The sequence below is a fragment of the Hypanus sabinus genome, chromosome 4, assembly GCF_030144855.1.
Source record: "Hypanus sabinus isolate sHypSab1 chromosome 4, sHypSab1.hap1, whole genome shotgun sequence".
NCBI lineage: Eukaryota > Metazoa > Chordata > Chondrichthyes > Myliobatiformes > Dasyatidae > Hypanus > Hypanus sabinus.
The window spans coordinates 103,802,473-103,825,467 of NC_082709.1; the positions used below are offsets into that span (position 1 = coordinate 103,802,473).

Here is a 22,995-nt window from a genome sequence, read left to right on the forward strand (position 1 = left end):
GTTCCATTTTTGAAGCTGAAGAATTGACAGACAATTGTGAAGGATGTGATGTGTTGACATTGACAAGAAATTGGGTGAATTTTGGGAAACCACAAAGAACTTTTTGTTTGTACTTTGTAAATTGGCCATTCCTAACAAGAATTATTTGTGCAGAAATGCATTTGGAAAACATTCACTCAGAACTTTTTGCAACAATAAAGAACTGATTTGTCTTTCTATTTCATATCCTATTATATCAGCTCCCTGTTTAAAATGCTTTGACAGTTTCAATCAGAGGTCATTTACCTAGAATGCTATATTTGTTTCTCTTTCCAAGGTCCTGCCTGTTGTGTATTAATTAGTTCCCTGTGCTTTTATTTCAGACTCACAGCATCTTCAGAATTTAATGTTCCTGTTGGGATAGATATACTGGGGTGATTATAAAAAGAAGAGAGGGAGGAAATAAAAAGGAAGAACGCTTTTTGCGTCTGACATGTCTGAAGATTGCAGAGAATTTCTAGCATGCACATGCAAATTGGAGGTAAGTCCAGGGAAGGTATGAGTCTCAGCATTATCAATTGATTAGCAGTTTAAGAGCATACATATGTAAAAGTCAGATGATTAAATTACATAAACAATGATGCAGGGTCAAGCTTATAATACAAGTAACAAAGTAGGCGGGGGGGGGGGGGGGGGGGGAAATCCCATTTGGCCAGTCTGCCTGCACCAGTTTTTTGAAATAACCATCCAAACTCTCCTACACTCCTGCTCTCTCCTGCTGTCCCAGAGATATTTTCTTTACAAGTACAGATCCGATTCCCTTCTCCTCTGAATCTGTGCCCTGTATTCCTTCCCGATCATGAAGGGAATTCTTGTTTCCTCCCAGGTTTCCTATGCCCTCTCATTACTGAACCCCTCAGCAAGTGGAACAACTTCTCTTTCCTTGATGTACCAAAACCCCTTATAGTTTTCAATAGCCGGATTAAATTACTATCTAACTTCTCTGCTCTGAAAAGAGCCCCAATTTTTAAAAGGAAAATATAGAACATAAAACAATGCAGCACAGTACAGGCCCTTCGGCCCATGTTGATCTGTTGACAATTTAACCTGCTCCAAGGTCTATCTAAAGCAGGGGTTCCCGACCTGGGGTCCACATACCCCTTGCTTAATGGTATTGGTCCATGGCATAAAAAAGGTTAAGAACCCTAATCTAATGCTTCTCTCCCACATAGCCCTCGACATTTCTTTCATCCATGTGTCTATCTAACAGTCCCTTAAATGTCTCTGATGTATCTGCCTCTACCACTCTAGCAGTGGATTCTACATACCTACCACTCTCTGCCACAAGAATCCATCCATATTTTCCTCCAATCACCTTAAAATTATGCCCTCTCACATTTCCTCCCTGGAAAAAAGATACTAGTTGCCCACTCTATCAATGTCTATTATCATCGTATACATCGCTATCAAGTCACGTTTCATCGTCTTTTGCTCCAAAGACAAAAGCCTTAGCTTGCTCAACCTATCCCCATAAACATGTTCTCTGATCCAAGCAGCATCTTGGTAAATTTCCTTTGCACCCTGTATAACCATATAACAATTACAGTACGGAAACAAGCCATCTCGGCCCTTTTAGTCTGTGCCGAATGCTTACTCTCACCTAGTCCCAAAGTTTCCACATCCTTACTATCATAAGGCAACCAGAAATGAACACAGTACTCCAAGACAGGAATATCTGCAGATGCTGGAAATCCAAGCTACACACAAAATGCTGGAGGAACTCAGCAAGCCAGGCAGCAACCCTCTCCACCTCTGATCCTCCAATGAGGACAGGCTCGTGGATCTCTGGTTTCCTTCTCCTTAAGTCTAGAATCAGTTCCTTGGTGTTGTTGACATAGAGTGAGAGGTTGTTGTGACACAACTCAGCCAAAATTTCAATCTCCTTTCTGAATGTTGATTTATCACCATCTTTGATACACAACAGTGGTGGTGTCAGCAAACTTGAATATGGCAACGGAGCTATGCTTAATCACAAAGTCATAGGTGTAAAGTGAGTAGAGTAGGAGACTATGCACACAGCTCTGTGGTGTATCTGCACTGATAGAGATTGTGAAGGAGCTGTTGCCAATTTGAACTGACTGGGGTCTACAAGTAAGGAAACCCAGGATCCAACTGCATAAGGAGGTATTAAGGCCAAGGTCTTGGAACTTATTGATTAGCTTTGATAGAACAAAGGTATTGAACGCTGAGCTGTAATCAATAAAGAACATCCTGATGTATGTACCTTTGCTGTCCAGATGTTCCAGGGTTGAATGAAGAGCCAATGAGATGGCATCTGCTGTGGACTTGCTGCTCCGGTAGCCAAAGTAGAGCAGATCCAAGACGTCTCTTAGGCAGGAGCTGGTATGTTTCATCACCAACCTCTCAAAACACTTCATCGCTGTGAATGTGCTACTGGGTGATAGTCACTGAGGCAGGTCACCATGCTCTTCTTGGGCACCAGTATAATTGAAGCCTGCTTGAACATTACAGATTGTCCCATACATAACCTATAAGAAGCTTCACTCGATGTACTGGAGGTCTCCCAGATCTTCCAAATCTTGCAAGAGGAGCACACCACTAACCTGGGTTCCATTGTCACTACTCTAGCTAGGCACTAATACAGAAACTAGACAGAAACTTCACCCTACACTCCAGCACTCCTCACTGAAGCCTTGAGCGAAAGTCTCAATTCCCCAATTCAACTCTGCTCTGTTAATACCTTACTTTTTTATTGCCCATTGCTTATTGCTTGGCGCCTTCTCACTGCAAGCAATGACTCCCATGTCTGCTTACCAGTATTTTTACAGAGTGGTGGATGCACTGCCAGTGGTAGTGGAGGCAGATATGATAGAGGTATTGAATTGGCTCTTAGACAGACACATGAATGTGCAGAGAATAGAAGAATGTGGATCATGTGCAGGCAGAAAGGATTAGCTTAATTAGGTGTCATTAGTTTAATTGGTTTGGCACAATATGATGGGCCAAAAGGCCTATTCCACTCTCTCCTTCCCCATCTGCCTTTCTGGATCCATCTATCGCTTGGCAACTCTTGCCATGTCCCCTACATCTCTGAGTCCAGATGAAGGTTCTCAACCTGAAAATTAACTGTCCACTTCTCTCCACAGGTCCTGTCTGACCCACTGACTTCAGTTTCATGAAGCTAAGACTGCTGGAAGGTAGTGGAAGTCATTCCACTGGCCACTATTTTGGTGATCGGCATAGTCAAGGGTTAAGAGAATGAAATAAATGTAAAGTGCATACTTCCAGCAAGAAATCCAGGTCACACATACCTCTCTTTGAAGGCTTTCTCAGCCATCTCTCTGGCTGCTCGTTTGACTTCTGCTGGCACAGCATCCCTTTCGGCCTGGGACACCTGGTACACTTTATGTCCTGCATCCAAGCGATAGGGACCACCTTTCCCACCCAGGCCAGCAGTGTCTCTACCACCTGGAAGGAAAACAGGCAGTGATTACGGAAGTTCAAGCATGGACACCTCAGGCTTAGCCTGTGTAAAATGGGACTGAGGGGACAAGCCAGGTAAGCTTAATCTCTGCTTTACTTGTTGGGTTTAGATCACAAAATACAGAAGCAAAATGAGGCCATTCAGTCCATCAAGTCTGCTCTTCCATTCAATCATGGCTAACTTTTGTCTCAGTTTCATTATTCTTACCTTCTCCTTTAACCCTTAATCCTCTGGCCCAAATATAAACTGTTTATTTCTCTTACTTTGTACTACTTAAAGACACTGAAGTGATTAAATGATCTGTGTGTGTATCACGTAGATAGCTAGGATGTAACATCCATGGTTGATCTCGACCAGTGGAGGACCTCCATTATCAAATTTTCAATTTACAATGGGCTCACAAAGTACATTGCAGATGCTGTGGTCATATCAACGTGTACAAACACGCTGGATGAACTCAGCAGGTCGGGTAGCATTGGTTGAAATGAGCAGTCAACGTTTCGGGCTGAGACCCTTTGTCAGGACTGAAGAAGGAGGGGGGCAGGGGCCCCATAAAGAAGGTAGGGAGAGGGGGGAAGGTGCCAGGTGAAAAACCAATCAGAGGAAAGATCAAGGGGTGGGGGAGGCGAAGCAGGGAGGGGATAGGCAGGAGAGGTAAAGAGGGAATGTAAGGAGAAAGCTCTATCAGTAGTAGAAGGCGGCAGAATCATGAGAGAGGTGATAGGCAGCTGGAAGAGGAGGCAGAGTGAAAATGGGATGGGGGAAGGGAGAGGGAGGGAATTACTGTAAGCTGGAGAATTCGATGTTCATGCCAAGGGGCTGAAGACTACCCAGACGGTATATGAGGTTTTGCTCCTCCAACCTGAGTTTGGCCTCATCATGGCAGTAGAGGAGGCCATGCATGGACATATCCGAATGGGAATGTGAAGCAGAGTTGAAGTGGATGGTAACATCGGCAAGACCCGACAAAGTTTGGGGGACCGCTTCGTCGAGCACCTTCGCTCTGTCTGCCACAACAGACAGGATCTCTTGGTTGCCACCCTCGAATTCTCCAACTTCTGGTAATTCCCCCTCTCTCCCTTCCCCCGTCCCATTTTCACTCTGCCTCCTCTTTCAGCTGCCTATCACCTCTCTCATGATTCTGCCTTCTTCTACTACTGATAGAGCTTTCTTCTTACATTCCTTCTTCACCTCTCCTGCCTATCCCCTTCTCCACCCCTTGATCTTTCCTCTGATTGGTTTTTCACCTGGCACCTTCCACCCTCCCCCCACCTTCTTTATAGGGCCCCTGCCCCCTCCTTCTTCAGTCCTGTTGAAGGGTCTCGGCCCTGCTGAGTTCATCCAGCGTGTTTGTACGTGTTACAATGGGCTCACTCTTTGAGATGCTGCTTTGTTCACATCTACTTGGTCATTTCAATTCCTGATATGATAAAGGAGGTCCCTTAATCACAATTTACAAGGTGACAAGAGAATAATCAAGCAGAATGTGTCCAGGGAAATCAGAGTAACATTCAACTTCCCAATTGTAGTTGGTTCTCTTAACTGGTGCCTCAGTTTTAATATGACACTGTGATACACTATAATAGTGTGCCAAAGAAAACTATTGTTCTGGAGTAAACACAAGAGTGTTATCATCACTCAAACCTGGACACAACATTCCCACTGTTACTCCTGTTTATAAAGGGTGCCTACTGCCACAGATTTCTCTGTGCTGGGTTGCCTTTTGGGAACGCAGTAACTTACATAAAGGAATGCTATACATATTGTAACTTGGCATTTTGGTAAAAATTCAATAACAAGATAATTATGCATTAGTACAAAGTCAAGGCCCGAAATGGCGACAGTTTGTTTCTCTCCATGAATGCTGCCTGACTTGCTGAGTTCCTTCAGCATTTTGTGCGTTCTGTCTTTCCAGCATCTGCAGAATCTCTGTATTTAATCATAGATCAGAATTTTTAAATCTATCTCTGCCTGCAGCAGCTCATATAATTATGCATGCAGAAGCATTTCAAGAAATGACTCCCTGAACTGTAAGTTTAAAGTTAAACTGCTTTAGACGGACAAATGCATTGAGAGTTCCTCCCACATCACCAAATTGTTATCAGGTCCCAAAGCACTACATTCTTTAAATAAATTCATCAGACCAAATGAATTGGCACCAGTTTGTAAGCACATATATGAAGTTAATTTATCAAGCTGGAATGAAATATTGGAGAATAAATAGCCAGTGAAAGTGTGCTCTATTTTACTACTTGCATTCCATCATTCAGAATCCAGATAATGCTGTACAATACTAGATATGTATGGGTGGAATGGGTCCAGCAAAGTTAGATTCTGTATCATCCTCGAAGTTTTGTCAAAGCTTTTGTCCCAAATAGGGCTGTGGATTGTGTGTTGGCTAGTGTTATTGATCTTTCTTCTTTTGCCTGTTATGCCACTGACATTTAGAGCAGCAATGAAGGCCTCCATCTCCAGTGGCGTTCACGGCTTCCTTCACTGTGTTGGTAACTTCCTCTCAGTCATACAAGTCCCAGGTGGAGACTCAGAAATACCTTCGCACACAGATACAACGGTGCTAGAGAATTCGTGACCCCTGTAGAATTTTCTCTATTTCTGCATAGATATGATCTAAAATGTGATCAGACCTCACTTAAGTCCTAAAACTAGACAAAGAGGACCCAATGAAATAAATAACATAAAACATTATGCTTGTTCATTTATTTATTGAGAAAAACTATCCAATATTACATGTATTTGCTGGAAAAAGTATGTGAATCTTTGTTTTCAGCAATCACTTCAACCAAACGTTTCCAGTAACCGTTGATCAGTCCCGCACACCGACTTGGAGGAATTTTCCTCACAAAACTGCTTCAACTCTAGGATGCTGGTGGGCTTCCTTGCATGAGCTGCTTGCTTCAGATCTTCCACAACTTTACTGTAGTATTGAAGTCAGGACTTTGACCAGCTATTCCAAAACACAAATTTTCTTCTTTTTAAACCATTCTGTTGTGGATTTACTCTTGTCTTTCAGATCATTGTCTTGTTGCATTATCCAACTTCTATTAAGCTTTAGATATCAGACCGCTACCCTACCATTCTCCTGTAAAATGTTTTGATACAATTTTGAATTCATTGTTCCTTCAACGATTGCAAGCTGTCCAGGCCCTGAGGCAGCAAAGCAGCTCCAACTCAAAATGCTCCTTTCACCATGCTTCACAGTTGGGATGAAGTTTTGTCTCATCTGTCCACAGAACATTGTGCCCAAAGCATTGTAGAACACCCAGGTAGTCTTTTGCAAACTTGAGACACGCAGTAATGTTTTTTTTGAGAGCAGTGATTTCCTCTGTGGTGCCCTTCCTTGAACAGCGTTCTTGTTCAGTGTTTTTCTTATAGTGGACACATGAACGGAGACTTTAGCAAGTTCTAGAGATTTCTGCAGGTCTTTTGCTGTTACCCTTGAGTTCTTTATCACCTCCTTTAGCATCGCAGATTGTGCTCTTGGTGGGATCTTTGCAGCACGCCAACTCCTTGGGAGAGTAGCAACAGTGCTGAATTTCCTCCATTTGTAGACAATTTCTCTTACTGTGGACTGATAACCACTCAGGTCTTTAGAAATGCTTTTGTAGCCTTTTCCAGCTTCATGGTTCTCTAGAAATTCTTCTTCTAAGGTCCTCTGAAATTTGTTTTGATCAAGGCATGGTGCACATAAACCGATCTTTCTTGAGATGAGCAGACTCTGTCAGTAACCTGGTTTTGTGTGTCTTTTTTATAAGGCAGGGCACCTCTACAACCCACACCTCCAATCTCATCTCATTGATTGGAACATCTGACTCCAAATAGCACTTGTAGAATGCATTACCCCAGAGATTCACATACTTTATCAATAAATAAACAATAAATAAATGAACAAGTGAAGTGTTTTTGTGTTATTTATTTAACTGGGCTGTCTTTATCGAGCTTTGGGACTAACGTGATCACATTTTAGGCCATATTTATGCAGAAAGAGAGAACATTCGGTACACAAACTTTCTGGCACCATTGTATAAAAGGATTCTTCATTGCTGCTTCCGTAATAGTTTTGTTTGACTAGTCAAGGCTGTTAGCCCTGAGATGAAACCCTGAATCTGGAGGATCGATCGGCGGGACCAGTCTTCGTCTGGCTTCTACCCTTGGCATGGGTGACCCTACAAAGAGCCAAACCATCAAGCCTTGACTCCAGAAGCATAGCTCTCTGGGTATTGAGGCACACAAGTCTCTAAACCACGACAAGGTTGTGGTCCTCTTGAGGAGTGCTATTGTTCCCAGTTGCTTTTATTGCCTCAATCAGCTCACTTTCTCATCCAATTAAAATGCAGCCAAAAAATAAAAAAGAACTTTGCATGCACAATTTACATTTAAAAATGAGTTTTCTTTTTAAAGTACCTTTTCAAAAGCTAACATTCACACACATTCAGTTTCTTTCTCAGACACACAGGCACATTCAGTCTCTCTCAAACAGAGACACATTCAATCTCTCACACACATACAGTTTATCCCACATATACAGACAGACTCTCTCACACACAGACACATTCAAAATATCTTTCACACGGACAGATATTTAGTCTTTTTCTCTCATACACACTGATAGTCTCACATATACATATTCAGCTTCTCTTTCTCATACATACACACACACCCAACAACCCCTCAAATAGACATCCAAATTAATAGGCCTCACTTAAAACCTAGTGACAGATTTCTGTTAAAAACCAGCATATAGGTTTCTCCTGTTCTTGAATTCTGTGATACCGTGCAACTCTTGTTGATGTGACAAGTTGCAGAAGGTATAGGGTGAAACAAAACGACTCCCATAACCAAGATACTCAGCCTGCTCAATGCAGTGACCACCGCCACCAAGGAAGTATATTTAATTATAGAACTAAATCTGTAATGCCTCAGAATACTTTTCACTATTCTTTATATCACTGGAAATTGCCCTAAGATTTCAAGCACTGTCTCAAAAACAGTTTCTCATTCTTTTTTCTACGTCAGGCTCTCTTCAAATACCCTTTCTACCATGGCCAACCTTCGAGTCTATACACAAGGCAAAAGGAGCAGGAATAGGCCACTTGGCACAATGATCTATCCCAGGCCACAATTCCTCTTCTGTGCCAGTTCACCATGGCCTTCAAATCCTTGATTTCCCATCCACCTTATCTTTAAGTATTCCAGGTGATCTGTTTTCTACCACAGTCGATACACCATCCTCTGTGAGAAGATAACTTTTAAAAAATCTTGAACTCTGGTTGGTAGATCAACAGAGTAATACAGTACAGAAACAGACCCTTTGGTCCAACTTATTCACACTGACCAAGGAGCCCATCTACATCAGTCCCATTTGCCCATATCCCTTTCAACTTTTCCTAGCCATGCACCCATCCATATATCTTTTAAGCATTGATATTGTACATGCCTTAGCTTCAGGGTAATCAAGGGGTTTGTTTCTGTACTATTTTACTGAATGTTTCTATTATTTTCTGACCTAATGTTAAGGTATAGTGCTGGTTCCACTGTTCAACACGAGGGGTGCATTGAACAGACTGTCATACTTCTGACATGGCTTGTACAGTAAATCTCTGACAATCCGCTATCGGATTGTTCAGAAATCAGCGTCAGGCTCACTGGGGTCTCATTTTCTGCTCTCCCTTTAAACCCTCTGGATCCCTGTTTCCTGCTCTCCCATTAAATCTTCCATATCCCTGCTTCCCATGTTCCCTTTACTTTTGGAATCTGTTTCCCATACTCCCTTTAAAACTCATTGAGGCCTTGCTCACAGATCTCTTTATGCACTCTCAGGATTCTGTACCCCAAACTCTTTGTGAATTCAACCTGGACACACTGGGATCACGTTCACATGCTCCTTCTCCAATACTTCATTCCAGCTTGATAAATTAACTTAATTTATGCACTTATGAAATGTTGCCAATCTATTTAGTCTTGTTGAATTTGTGTAAATAATGTAGTGTGTTGGGATCAGATAACTATTTGGTGATGTGGGAGCAACTCTTACTGTATTTGCCCATCTGAAGCAGTTTAGCTTTAGAATTATAGACCAGGAGTCATTTTAACAAGTTTCTGCATATACTATTATATAAGCTGCTGCAGGCAGAGGTAGATTAAAAGTTTCTGACTTGTGATTAAACACAAGAGATTCTGCAGATGCTGGAAATCCAGGGCAACACACAGATAAATGCTGGAGGAACTCAGCAGGTCAGTCGCTATCTATGGAGAAGAATAAACAATTTAAGCTTTGGGCCAAGACATTTTACTAATACAGTATTATGCAGAGGTCTAAGACACTTATACAGATAGGTCGGGTGCCTAAGATTTTTGCACAGTACTGCATTTGTCAATGTGGAGCAGAAGGTGAGTTTGTAAACCTGGCAGGAGCCAAGGATGATGGGAATGGTGAGGATGGAGTGCCACAGGAGGGGTGTGGGAGTGGTGGCAGCGGAATGCCTGTATTGGGAGATGGTGTGGGTGCAGACACCCAGTCCCTGAGACACCAGGCAAAGTCATTTGATTCCAAAGAATTGGTTTATTGATTATTACAGAATGCTTGTCAGGTATTTCCCACTCCCTCCCCTCTCCCTTCTCCTTTTCCCAGCCGTGATTCCCTTCTCCCTGCCCCTTTTCCAGCTGTGAATCCCCTCTCCCTTCCCCTTTTCCTAGCCGTGATTCCCCTCTCCCTTCCCCTTCTCACTCTCAGTCCATAGTCAAGACCCAGATCTGAATCAGTTTTATTATCACTCATGTATGCCAAGAAATGTGCTTTTTTTGTGGCAGCAGTACACTGCAATACAATATGGTATTGTGCAAAAGTCTTAGGCATGCTGGCTATATATATATATGTCTAAGACTTTTACACAGTACTACCCCTAATACTCTTCTATTGAATTTTTTGTCAAAATGCCAAGTTACAGTATGTACAACCTAGCATTACAAAAAGGCAGCTCAGCAGAGAGAAATGTGTGACAGTAATAAACAGGAGCAACAGTGAGAATGTGGTGTCCAGGTCTGAGTGCTGATGGTGCTCTTGTGTTTACTCCAGAAGGACTGTTTTCTTTGGCACACGTTTGCAGTGTATCACAGTGTCTCATTAAAACGCTACGGCACTGGTTCAGAGAACCAACTACAGTTGAGAAGTTGAACATTACTTTCTGATTTCCCTGGACACATTCTGCTTGATTATCTTTTTGTCACCTTGTAAATCATGATTAAAGGACCTCCTTTATCACATCTGGAAGTGAAATGAACAAGCAGATGTCAACAAAGCAGCATCTCACAGAGAGGACCCATTGTAAATTGGTAATTTGAAAAATTGGTTTATTATTGTCACATGTACTAAGGTGCAGCAAAAAATTTTGTTTTAAATGCCATCCATACAAATAATTCAATCACATCAGTGCATTGAGGTAGTACAAGGAAAAAGCAATAATAGAATGCATGATAAAGTATTACAAAGAAAGTGCAGTGTGAGTAGACAATATGTACAAGGGCCATGGTGAGTAGGTGGTGAGGTCATGAGTCCATTAGGGGACCATTCAATAGTCTTATAACAGTTGGATAGAACCTGTCCTTGAATCTAAACTGTACATGCTCTGGGGACTTTTTTTTCTGGTGATTGAAGAGGGGAAGATAGAGAATGTCTGGGCCATGAGGGGTATTTTAAGCTAGCTACTTTATCAAGGCAGTGAAAAGTATAGATAGAGTGGGACATACACGTTGGACAGTCTGTGTCTGCATTCTAACCTTCCATCTTGATGGATTTGGAAACTGAGCTCACTGATTTTCCTCAGCTCCAGGAACCTGAACAACACACTTAAAGAAAGACATGAGGAGGAAATTAGGCCCATTGTGCCTACCAGCTCTTTAAAGATCAGTCCAATTACAGTTATTCTGTGCCCTTTCTCCAAAGTGGTACAAATGTTTTCCAACACGTCATTGCCAGACAACGAAACACTGCTTAAATGTATGACTTGGGTGAACTAGTACATGGATAACTTTCAGCCTTGGCTTGGCTGTCAAATAAAATTTCTGCCAATCCCCCTATCAGTGATTGTTGTGGGGCTGGTCACCATTGACAGGATACTCAGTTGGCTCAGTAGTCCTTGGCTACAATGCAGGTCAGAGGCTCAGTGTCCTGTAGCAAATAACTTGCTACCAAGCATTGCAGAACCTTTCCATCAGCTACAGTAAGACTCCAAAAATTTGGCACCCTCGAGACTTTGGTGATGCCAGTATTCTAACCTCCCATCTTGCTGAATTTGGAAACTGAACTCAAGATGTTCCTCAGCTCCAGGAAACTGTACAACACAAAGAAAGGCTTGAGGAGCATGGAAACACTGTCCCAATATCCACTTCTTGGCTCATCATCATTATGTGCTGTGTCATTAGACGTGAGCGATCATGGTCTCTTAACTGTGCCAATGGGGAAGATCCTCTTCATGCTGTTGATCTCATTCTTTACTCTATCCATTACCATGATTGCTCGTGGCAATTTCCTCCAAGGAATGGGTTTGCCTTTGCCTTCTTCTGGGCAGTGAGTTTACAAAATGGTAACTCCAGATATTATCAATCCACTTCAGAGATTGTCTGTCTGGCGTCAATTGTTGCAGAACCAGGATGTGATATGCACCCGCTGCTCATACGACAATCCACCACATGGTCACATGACTTCATGTGACCCTGATCCGGGGGCTAAACGGGTGCTACACCTTGTTCAAGGGTGATCTGTAGGCTAACAGAGGGAAGGAGCACCTTACACCTCTTTTGGTAGAGTCGTATCTCCTCCCTGCTATGCTTCTGCCTTGAGGTACCTTTTGGTAACGCCAGAGCCTCGTTAAAAGACAAGCAAACCCAAAATACTGGATTGCTACTCAGTTTCAAGAAGCTTTTAAATTACTATTAGTAGGAAGGGCAGGAGTATCCTGGAGGGTTCCCAGATTTGTGGTCACTTCTCAACACGATTTAATACCACACAGGGTAACAATGGGTATTCAACAGGTTGCTGCTTTTAAGACCAGATCAGCTGATAGTCCAATTGAAATACAACATGCAGAAAATGTGTGTGCATGTTGAGAGGACGAGCCTCAAGTTATTGTTGACCCTTTCACTGAAGCATGCAAGACATTGGACCTTACTCCCAACGTGGGGGAAGAGACAGGTTTGCTGACAACCTTACAACACCACAATGCCCTCTGACAGTAAGGGCTCAGGGTAAGACTCTGGAGCACATCTTGGGAGCCGCAGATAGTGAAGGTAGACATTAATTCACCACCGTCCCACCTCAGCAGAACCCTTGGTTGACTGAGGGAAAGAAACGTGTGGCATAAAATACAGGGTCAATCAGACAAAGTGACCCTTGTCTTCATCTGAGCTTTTTATACCTGGACTGTCTCAGCAGGCTTTTTGGATCAGTAGACAAATATCACCAATATATCTTTGACAAATCTTCCAAATTCATATAGTCATAGTTATACTGCACGAAAACAGGCCAATGAAGGTGCCCACTGAGCTACTTCCATTTGTCTGTAAATGGCTCATATACTTCAAAACATTCCTGCCTATGTAACTGTCCAAATTTCTTTTAAACATTGATACAGTACCTGCCTTAGGCAGCTTGTCCCATATACCCATCACCCTCTTGTTAGGGAAACTTCTCCTCAGTTCCCCTTTAAATCATTCCCCTGCCTTGTGCAGCTGGATCCTGGACTTCCTGTCAGATTGCCAGCAGGTTGTAAGAGTGGGCTCCCTCACCTCCAATCCCCTGACTCCTAATACAGGAGCACCTCAGAGCTGTGTACTGAGTCCCCTTCTTTACTCCCCGTATACCTATGACTGTAGCGCCACCCACAGCTCTAATCTGCTAATTAAATTTGCTGATGACACTACATTGCCTTATCTCAAACAATACCGAGGTGGCCTACAGGGAAGAAGTCATCACCCTGGCACAGTGGTGTCAAGCAAACAACCTCTTCCTCAGTGTCACTCTGTCCCCCAGAGAAAGCAGGATCTCCCAGTGGCCACACATTTTAATTCCACTTCCCATTCCCATTCTGATATGCCTATCCATGGCCTCCTCTACTGTCAAAATGAAATCACACTCAGGTTGGAGGAACAACACCTTATATACCGGCTGGGTAGCCTCCAACCTGATGGCATGAACATTGATTTCTCTAACTTCCGTTAATGCTACCCTCCCCTTCTTACCCCATCCCTGATTTATTTATTTGTTTGTTATTCCCTCCCCCTTTTTTTCTCTCTCTGTCTCTCTCACAATCACTCCTTGCCTGTTCCCCATCTCCCTCTGGTGCTCCCCTCCCCCTTTCTTTCTCCGTAGGCCTCCCGTCCCATGATCCTTTCCCTTCTCCAGCTCTGTATCCCTTTCAACTTTCCAACTATTAGCTTTATCCCTCCCCCTCCTGTCTTCTCCTATCATTTTGGATCTCCCCCCTCAAATCTCTTACTATCTCTTCTTTCAGTTAGTCCTGACGAAGGGTCTCGGCCCAAAATGTCAACTGTACTTCTTCCTATAGATGCTGCCTGGCCTGCTGTGTTCACCAGCATTTTGTGTGTGTTGACTGTATTTTTGCTTATTGAGTAGAGAACAGGCTCAGTGCAGAATGCTCAGTACTTCAATCAGCATGTCTTGAGACCGATACATCAATAAGCCAGCCAATACCTGTTGGTAACATTATTTTCCATCTGTTGATTTTATCCACAAATACATTTGCAATGGGTGAGCTTGCTTGGTCAGATATGGTCCATCCAGCAGAAGTCTGCATACAGTTTTCAGCAAGTTCCCATGCTCTTATTAATTTCTATTTTAACTTGCATTATGACTCCAGCAGATAGGACATAATTATTTTTTCCAACAGCTTAGCAAAAAAATAAATACTTTATCCATACTGACCGGTACCACCAGCCCAGGTATTGCCCCCAACGTGAGGAGCATTGTGTAGATCAACTCTTCCATGTTTAGGAGCAGTGACATCCAATCCACTGTCTCTCTGGATGGTAATCTGAGTGGAGGAAAGACAAATGCTACTATGAGTCACGTTCCTAAGGATACAATTACCCAGAGAGATTACAAGGTTGAATCCTTTTACATTGCAAGACTGCATCATTTCATCTGTCGGTCTGGATCACTCATAATTAAGCAGTCCATTCCTGACACTTGAGACCATACTCTAATTACCACACAAAAACAGTCCATTTGTCCCAACATGTTAACACTAGGTTACTCCCACATCCAGGAGTTCTGTCGGCAGCGTTACAAATTAACCAGCTATTCAATTTTAACTGGATTCACCAACAGCCACGTACTGAGTTTCAGATCTCCAGTACTCTCTTCCCTAGGTGCTTTCTCAGCAATCTTTCTTTCAATTAACAAAATTCCACTGATTATTAGTATCCTGGATCTAGGCGCTGTACATGGCATTCTGCTTGGCCTAAACAAAGTTTTATGCAGCAGCAATATGACTTCTTCACTCTTATATTCAATATTCCAACCCATGAAAGCATGCCTGCCCACAAAATGTTGGAGGAACTCAGCAGGTCGGGCAGCAAGTTGACCTTTCAGGCTGAAACTCTTTAAGCATGCCACATGCTTTCTTTTACCACTCTATTTGTGTTGCCACTTTCAGGGACCTATGGACTTCAAGATCCCTCTGAACATCAGAGCTATTAAGGGTGCTGCCATTAACTGTATACTTCCCCCTTACATTTAATCTCTTGAAATGAAACACCACACACTTGCCCAGATTAAATTCTAACTGCTATTTCTCCACCCATATGAGCTATATCCTGCTGTATCCTTCAACAACGTTTTTAAAAGTATATTGTCATGATACACTCTCACCATCCACTTTCCTTCATCTGCTCATAGGAAAGCAAATGTCAACAGTGAAACAGGTATCATAGTTCATCTCTAATTGTACATGAACTGAGGCAGACGAGCTAAATGTAATAACGAATCTGGAGTCACATATAGTCCAGACCAGGTAAGGACAGTAGATTTCCTTCCCTGAATGACATTGGTGAACTGGCTGGGTTTTTACAATTAGTAGATTCATATCGACACATTTGTGTCTTTTTAAAAAAATCTGATATATTTCACTAGAAGCTTAATTTTCCAAATGCCATGATGAAATCTGAACTCAAATCTTTGGATAAGTGGTATAGAGGTCTGGTTGCTAGTGCAGTAATTTAGTCCCATCTCCACCAAAATCCCCCCAAAGACTTTGCAAAATTTTCAACACCGTTTCTTAAAGTTTAGTGAAAAACTCTATCAAAAGGGTACTCAACATTATTTCCTGCTTGCAGTGAAATTACTTCGAAAAGGGCATATTTCACAACTTGATTTTTTTTTCCTTTGAGAAACGTAAGTAGAAGAAAAGAAAGCCGAAAAGATTTCGTGTGGCATCGTATTCAGCACAGGTATCGTAGGCTGAAGGGCCTGTTCTTGTGCTGTATGGTTCAATGTTATCTGCAGCATGTGTGTAATAAAGTGTATCAGAGCTATTACTGGGCCCAGGTTTTGTTTCACTCAGCCATTCTGTTCAGAACCATCAATCAACGACATACTTTTGTTGAAACACAGTGTGGCCAATTATGTGGAAATGTTAACCAATCGCTCGTGCTCAATCTCTTTGAGCCAAAGATCAGGACACAAGTGTCAAAATTAAATGCAGACTCTATGAGAAGTCAAACCCTTCAGTAATAAAACAAATATAATTTCTGTCAAGTTTGTTGCAGATGTTACAAATTTCAGTGGCCGAAGGGGAAAATACTATAATTTCTTTAGCATCTTTTGTATTATTTAGTTCTCTTTATTGATTATTGAAGATTCAGTTAGAGTTCACAAACAGTTCTTCTGACCCACTGAGTCAATGCCGAATATCAGAAATATCATCTTGCACAAAAAACGAGTGGCCAGAAGAGCTCAGTGGGTCAGGCAGCATCTGTAGAGGGAAAAGGACAGTTGACATTTTGGGTTAAGACCCTTCAACTGGATCTGACTGACAACGATGGAAAGCTAAAGAAGATAGCTACCTGACAGTTGATGAATGCAGCAGCCCAAGTAGAATGCCACCCCTTCACTAATGCTGAAACAGGGCTCACACCCTAAGACCTGCTGCACTATTTCTGTGGATCTTTGTCCAGTAAAATGTTACACAAGTGATATGATCAGAAGGTTGCACATTGTTCGATGCCACTGTACACATCTCTGCCCACTGGTGCCTCACATTCATGGAACTGCCAGCAACAACTTTGGCCTGTAATCTGCTTCCAACGCACAAAAATAGCCATCATAACTCTGCTTTCGAGGATAACATTATAAAGTTGTGCTCTTTTATCCATTAAACGTCAATGTCCACCAATGCGAGAAGCTTGTCAGAGTCATACAGCACAGAAACAGGCCTTTTGGGCCAAATGGTTCATGTTGACCAGGATTCCCATCTAAGCTGGTCCTGTTGGTCTGCATTTGGCCCATATTCCTCTAAAGCACCGGTTCCCACCATTTTATGCCATGGACCCTACCATTAACCAAGGGTCCACGGACCACAGTTTGGGAACCCCTGCTCTGAACCTTTCCCATCCATGTATCTGTCTGAGTATTTTTTAAATGTTGTTAATGTACTGCACCTCCTCAATCGTTTCCTCTAGCAGCTCATTCCAGATATGTATCACCCTCTGGGTGAAAAGTTGCCCCTTGGGTTCCTATTAAATCCTTCCCCCTTCACTATTGAGCTCTGCCCTGTAGTTTTTGATTCTCCAACTGAGGGGAAAAGACTGTGTGCATTCACCCTATCCATGTCTCTCACGTTTTTACACACAACTATAATACCACCATTGATTTCCAATGAATAAAGTGCCAGACAGTTTAGCCTCTCTCCAAAACTCCCTTGCAAATCCAACTTACATTGTCTTTTTGTTGACATCCTTTTGAACCCTATCAGTTTCCTCCACAAGATGTGTTACACATTCATATTTTGGATCATTTGCAAATTATGAATACCACTGTATCTCAAGTAAGGTGGAAGTACCAGTATCAGTTCCTGGAGAACACCTTCCTAAGACCAACTCCTTGCATTTGGTTTCTCTCTCTTGTTCAACTCCACACTCCTGCAGCCTCCGCCATGCCTTTCACTTCATGGCCCCTTCTATGCATTAAATATGCTGATAGTGGGACATGCTATCAAATGTTGTTCAAAATTTGAAACAAGACAAAACTGACTAGAAATAAGACAGCATCTGTGAAATGAGGATGTTGTAGTTTGCAATAAATAGACCGCTGGAGGAACTCAGCATCTGTGAAATGGGGATGTTGTAGTTTGCAATAAATAGACCGCTGGAGGAACTCAGCATCTGTGAAATGGGGATGTTGTAGTTTGCAATAAATAGACCGCTGGAGGAACTCAGCATCTGTGAAATGGGGATGTTGTAGTTTGCAATAAACAGACCGCTGGAGGAACTCAGCATCTGTGAGGCAGAGGGATGCTGGACGTTTCAGGTCAGGACCCTACATTGGGACTCTTCACTGTGGATATCTAGTTGTTATTAACCTTTCAAACATCTTAATGATTTTACCAGGGTGCAGATGTCAAATACTAGCAGGCATAGCTTCAAGGTGAGAGGGGGAATATTAACGCGGCAAATTGAGAATGGTTGGTGCCTGGAACATGCTGCTTGGGGTAGGGGGGGAAGCAGCACATGACAGCAACATTTAAGAGACATTTAGAAAGACAATGAAAACAAATAGAAAGAGAACAAAAAGATTTTATACAATATGCAGGCCGATAAAATTGTTTTAAATTGGAATCATGGCTGGCGCAGTCATGGTGTGTCAAAGGTTATGTGGTACTGTCCTATGTTGTGTATTCAATGAAATTTACACATCCACCCCCCACTAGGAAGGTATTAAGCCCTCCACTTCTTTCTGCAACAAAGACTTAACTAGTTCCCCTCCATTAACGCTCTCATCTGCCAGGTTACAGGCTGACTGGATCTGAGGATGTACTGGATTTAAGATGCACCAAATTGGGAGTGAGATGAAGGATTAAAGTGACAGGCAAATGGAAACTCAGGGTGAAGCTAACTGACTGAATGGAGGTGTTCTGTAAAGCAGACATCTAGTCTGGATGTGGTCTCACCAATATGGATAAGGCTACATCGTGAGCAGTGAATATAGAACATAAAAATGAAAATAGTACAATCACCAGCAAGTGATTCAGCAATTGCTGAAAACCTCCCAATGAAAGGTCTGAGCCAGAAAAGTCGACTGTTTATTCTCCTCCACAGATGCTTCCTGACCTGCTGAGTTCCTCCAGCAGTTTGTGTTGCTCTGATACAAACACTGCTACGTATCCGACTAAGATCGGTGGGAAGGAGAGGGTTAATAACCCTCTCATGATACATGTTGAAAGTTTGAAAATAATTTCAATTTATTGGATATAAGTTAACACCTGTGCAATTACAAGAGAAGCCAAAAGCATTCCATCACTTTGTGCAAAAATCTACACCAATATGTACTCATATGCATGACTTCCACCTTCACCATTCCAATACACAAGTTGCCTTTAATGTTTAATATATCACTTAAGCATTTCACGAGAATGATTATCAGATAGAATTTGACATCGACTATCATAGAAACATAGAAAACATACAGCACAATACAGGCCTTTCGGCCCACAAAGCTGTGCTGAACATGTCCTTACCTTAGAAATTATCTAGGGCTACCCATAGCCCTCTATTTTTCTGAGCTCCATGTACCTGTCCACTAGTCTCTTAAAAGACCCAATCGTATCTGTCACTGTTGCTGGCAGCCCATTCCACGCACTCACCACTCTCTGCATAAAAAACTTATCCCTGCCATCTCCTCTTGTATCTGCTACCAAGCACCTTAAAACCGTGCTCTCTTGTACTAGCCATTTCAGCCCTGGGAAAAAGCCTCTAACTATCCACACAATCTATACCTCTTCATCATCTTATGCACCAGTACTCCAAGTGGGATGAGAGGTCACCTCCACAGGTCACCTCTCATCCTCCATTGCTCCAAAGAAAAAAGGCCAAGTTCACTCAACCTATTCTCATAAGGCATGCTTCCCAATCCAGGCAACATCCTTGTAAATCTCCTCTGCACCCTTTCTATGGTTTCCATATCCTTCCTATAGTGAGGTGAACAGAATTGAGCACAGTACTCCAACTGGGTCTGACAATGGTCCTATATAGCTGCAATATTACCTCTTGGCTCCTAAACTCAATCCCACGTTTGATGAAGGCCAATGCACCATACGCTTCCTTAACCACAGAGTCAACCTGCACAGCAGCTTTGAGTGTCCTATGGACTTGGACCCCAAGATCCCTCTGATCCTCCACATTGCCAAAAATGGTGGTGCCAAATATGGCAGTAACCAAGAACTTGGTTGAAAATATCGGTTAGCTCCATGATCAATACTAGTTGGAAGTCTAGCTGCAAGACTAGTCACAGATTTCTAAATTGAGATCATGCTAAAAAACAACTGCAGTATATTACTCAAACAAAATATACATCTGTTGTTGGATTTTACTAGTGAGTCTCTTCCTCACTGATCTGTGATAGCTGTTTGATTTAAAGCACATTAAGCACAGGCGAGCTTTTTGTAGTGAAAAGACTTATTTCTTCCCAGCTGAGAAAACTCTTCAACCACACACAATTCTTTAGGACATGAGTGAGGTGGGTGGGTTATCAGCTGTGTGTTGCCACCTTTGGCAATGGCTACTTTCCAATGAAATCATTACACTGTTCAAGTCAGCAGAGTGGACACCATTGGTAATGTGGGAAACATCAAACCAGAATAGTTTTAACCCCTTAAAGGTGCAGCACTGACAGGTTAAAAAGCTAAGATCAAGTTGTAAGGAGAGATTTAAATGTGATTCGACCCTGGTATATGCTAAAATAAAATAGAAGTCTGTAAGCCAAAATAGTGTTAGCTTGGAGTGGATCTGTTTTGAGAAAGTACAAGAGAACCAGTCCGCAGCAATGTCTTGAGCAAGTCAAGGAAATATAAGTCTGCAGATTTAATAGTGGAAAGTGGTGAGAAACATGATTGTCTGGGCTGAAGGTAGTAAGAGATAAGGAAGGTGTAGCTAGTACCACCACGACTTAAAGTTCAAAGGTTCAAACTAAATGTATTAACAAAATACATAAATGTTACCAAATACAATCGGAGATTAACTTTCTTGTGAACATCTTCAATAAATCCAATAATCTTAATAGAACTAATGAAAGATTGCACCAACCTATATGCAAAAGACAACAAACTGCAAATACAAAAATAATAATAATAAAAATATTAAGCATTAAATATTGAGAACATGAGATGAAGAGTCCATGAAAGTGAGTCCATAGGCTGTGGGATCATTTTAGTGATGGGGCAAGGGAAGTTCAGTGAAATTATCTCCTTTGGTACAAGAGTCCAGTGGCTGAGGAGTAATAACTGTTCCTGAACATAGTGGTGTAAGTCCTGAGGGAAAAATACCCATGTAAGGGGCTTTGAAGGGTAGAAAGAGGGGCATTCTCTTTGCTGCAAGGGAGGAAAGAGTTTTTGTCTCAGGCTAGATCACGGCTGGCGCTAGTGCTAAGATAGGGAAGAGTATGTCAAGTTAGAATTAGAAAGATAGAAAAAGAAAACAGACTGTGTGAAAGACTGTTGGATCTGTGGCTGCCTTCCCCCGACATTGCAGAGATCTGCTTGTTTAGTGACTGATAACTATTATTTTGATTTCTGTCCAGCTACCACTGTAGCTGTTTGTTTATCTGTATTGTATTTATGCTAAGTTCTAATAAAGTGTTTTCTTATGGTTTAACAATGTGTGAAGTACCTTCTTTGTTTGTGGATGTATATGCAAATACCCTGAGCTGAATAAGAAAGGAAAATAAAATGAATTAAAAATAATTTTTTGCTACAAAATTGGCATAGTCAGCAGAATTCAGCATAATGGGTGCCATGTGTCGCAAACAACAGGTTGAGATTGAGATTAAGGTACTGGGATCGACGAACAACACCTATGGTTTTGCAGCAGTGGCCAATATATTGTCTGCATGTTGTAGGGTGCTAATGGACCTGGGCTTGCTACAGGATGATATGTTTGAGGAGTTTCCAGTGGAAGGCAGGACAGGTTTAGATGAGGATGAGGAGATATTGAATCGGCATGAACCATAAAACCATAAGTTAAAGAGCAGAGTTAGGCCATTTGGCCCATTGAGTCTGCTCTACCATTTCATCATGGCTGATCCATTTTTCCTCTCAGCTGAGATGGAACTGGGTAGAAAGAGTTAAACCCATAGGGTGGGCCTCATCACAATTCTGTTTGAGGGCCAGGAGATAGCAGAGTGTTGCCTTCACACTAAACTAGTTTCTGAATAAACACACCAGTCCTTCCTTCCCCTCACCACAACTGTTCCTCCCACTCTGATCTCTCTTTTCATGGACTCATCTCGATATAACCGAAGTACTTAAAACAATTAAACAATTTCCTACAAAAGGTAAAGAGAAATTGCAAAAAGAGTTCGGAGAAAGAGGGATTTACTACTAAATTAGAACCAGAAGCAATGAAAATTTTTAAGATGGAACTACAACATTGTGGCCATTACACAGACTTGGCTGTCACAAGTACAGGAATCGCTGTTCAATGTTCTGGGGTTTAGATGTTTCAAAAGCAACAGTAAGAGAAGTTAAAGAGGTGGAGAGTGGCATTGTTAATCTGGAGTAGTACCAAAAACTGCAGAAAGGGAGAACGCCATGGAGAGATTGTCGACTGAGTCCATGTAGTAGGTAGTCAGAAACAGGAGAGAGCAATCACTCTATTGAGAGCATTCTCTAGACTCAGCATTAGCAACAGGGGTACCGAGGAACAGATCAGGAGGCAGATTATGGAAAGATGCAGAAAATATCATGAGTGACTTCAACATCTCCTCAGAGAAAAGGATTAGATGGGGTAGAATTTGTTAAGTGTGTTCTAGAAGAATTCTGATGCAATATATAGACAGGCCGACTGCAGGAGAGGCCATATTGGATCTTGTACTAGGAAATGATTTGGTCAGGTGTCTCTTGGTAGGAGAGCATTTTGAGATAGCAAACACAACTCCTGACATTTACCATAGCAATAGAGAGGGATAGGAGCAGATGGCATGGAAAGGTGAATTATGATGATATTAGGTAAGAACCTGGGAGCATAAATTGAGACAGATGTACTCAGTGAAATGAAGAATGGAAATGCAAAGGTTGCTTAGGGAGGACTTGCATGGGATTCTATATAGGTATGTCCCATTGAGGCAAGGACAGAATGATAAAATGAATGAACTATGGTTGATAAGAGATGTAGAATACTCAGTCAAGAGGCAGAAAGAAGCTTACTTAAGGTTTAGGAAGCAAGGATTGGACAGTACTCTGGAGAATTACAAGGTAGCCAGGAAGTTG

General features: G+C 42.1%; 1 protein-coding gene across 1 annotated transcript in view; it reads right to left on the bottom strand.

The window, feature by feature from the left end:
- The window catches only part of vwa8 (von Willebrand factor A domain containing 8), a 476,539-nt gene that overhangs the window by 55,392 nt on the left and 398,152 nt on the right, over positions 1-22,995 (bottom strand). The window contains exons 38-39 of the mRNA XM_059967797.1: positions 14,442-14,550; positions 3,312-3,468 (exon numbers count right to left, since the gene is read on the bottom strand). Coding sequence (XP_059823780.1) covers positions 3,312-3,468; positions 14,442-14,550 — 266 coding nt within the window. The remainder of the gene's footprint in view (positions 1-3,311; positions 3,469-14,441; positions 14,551-22,995) is intronic.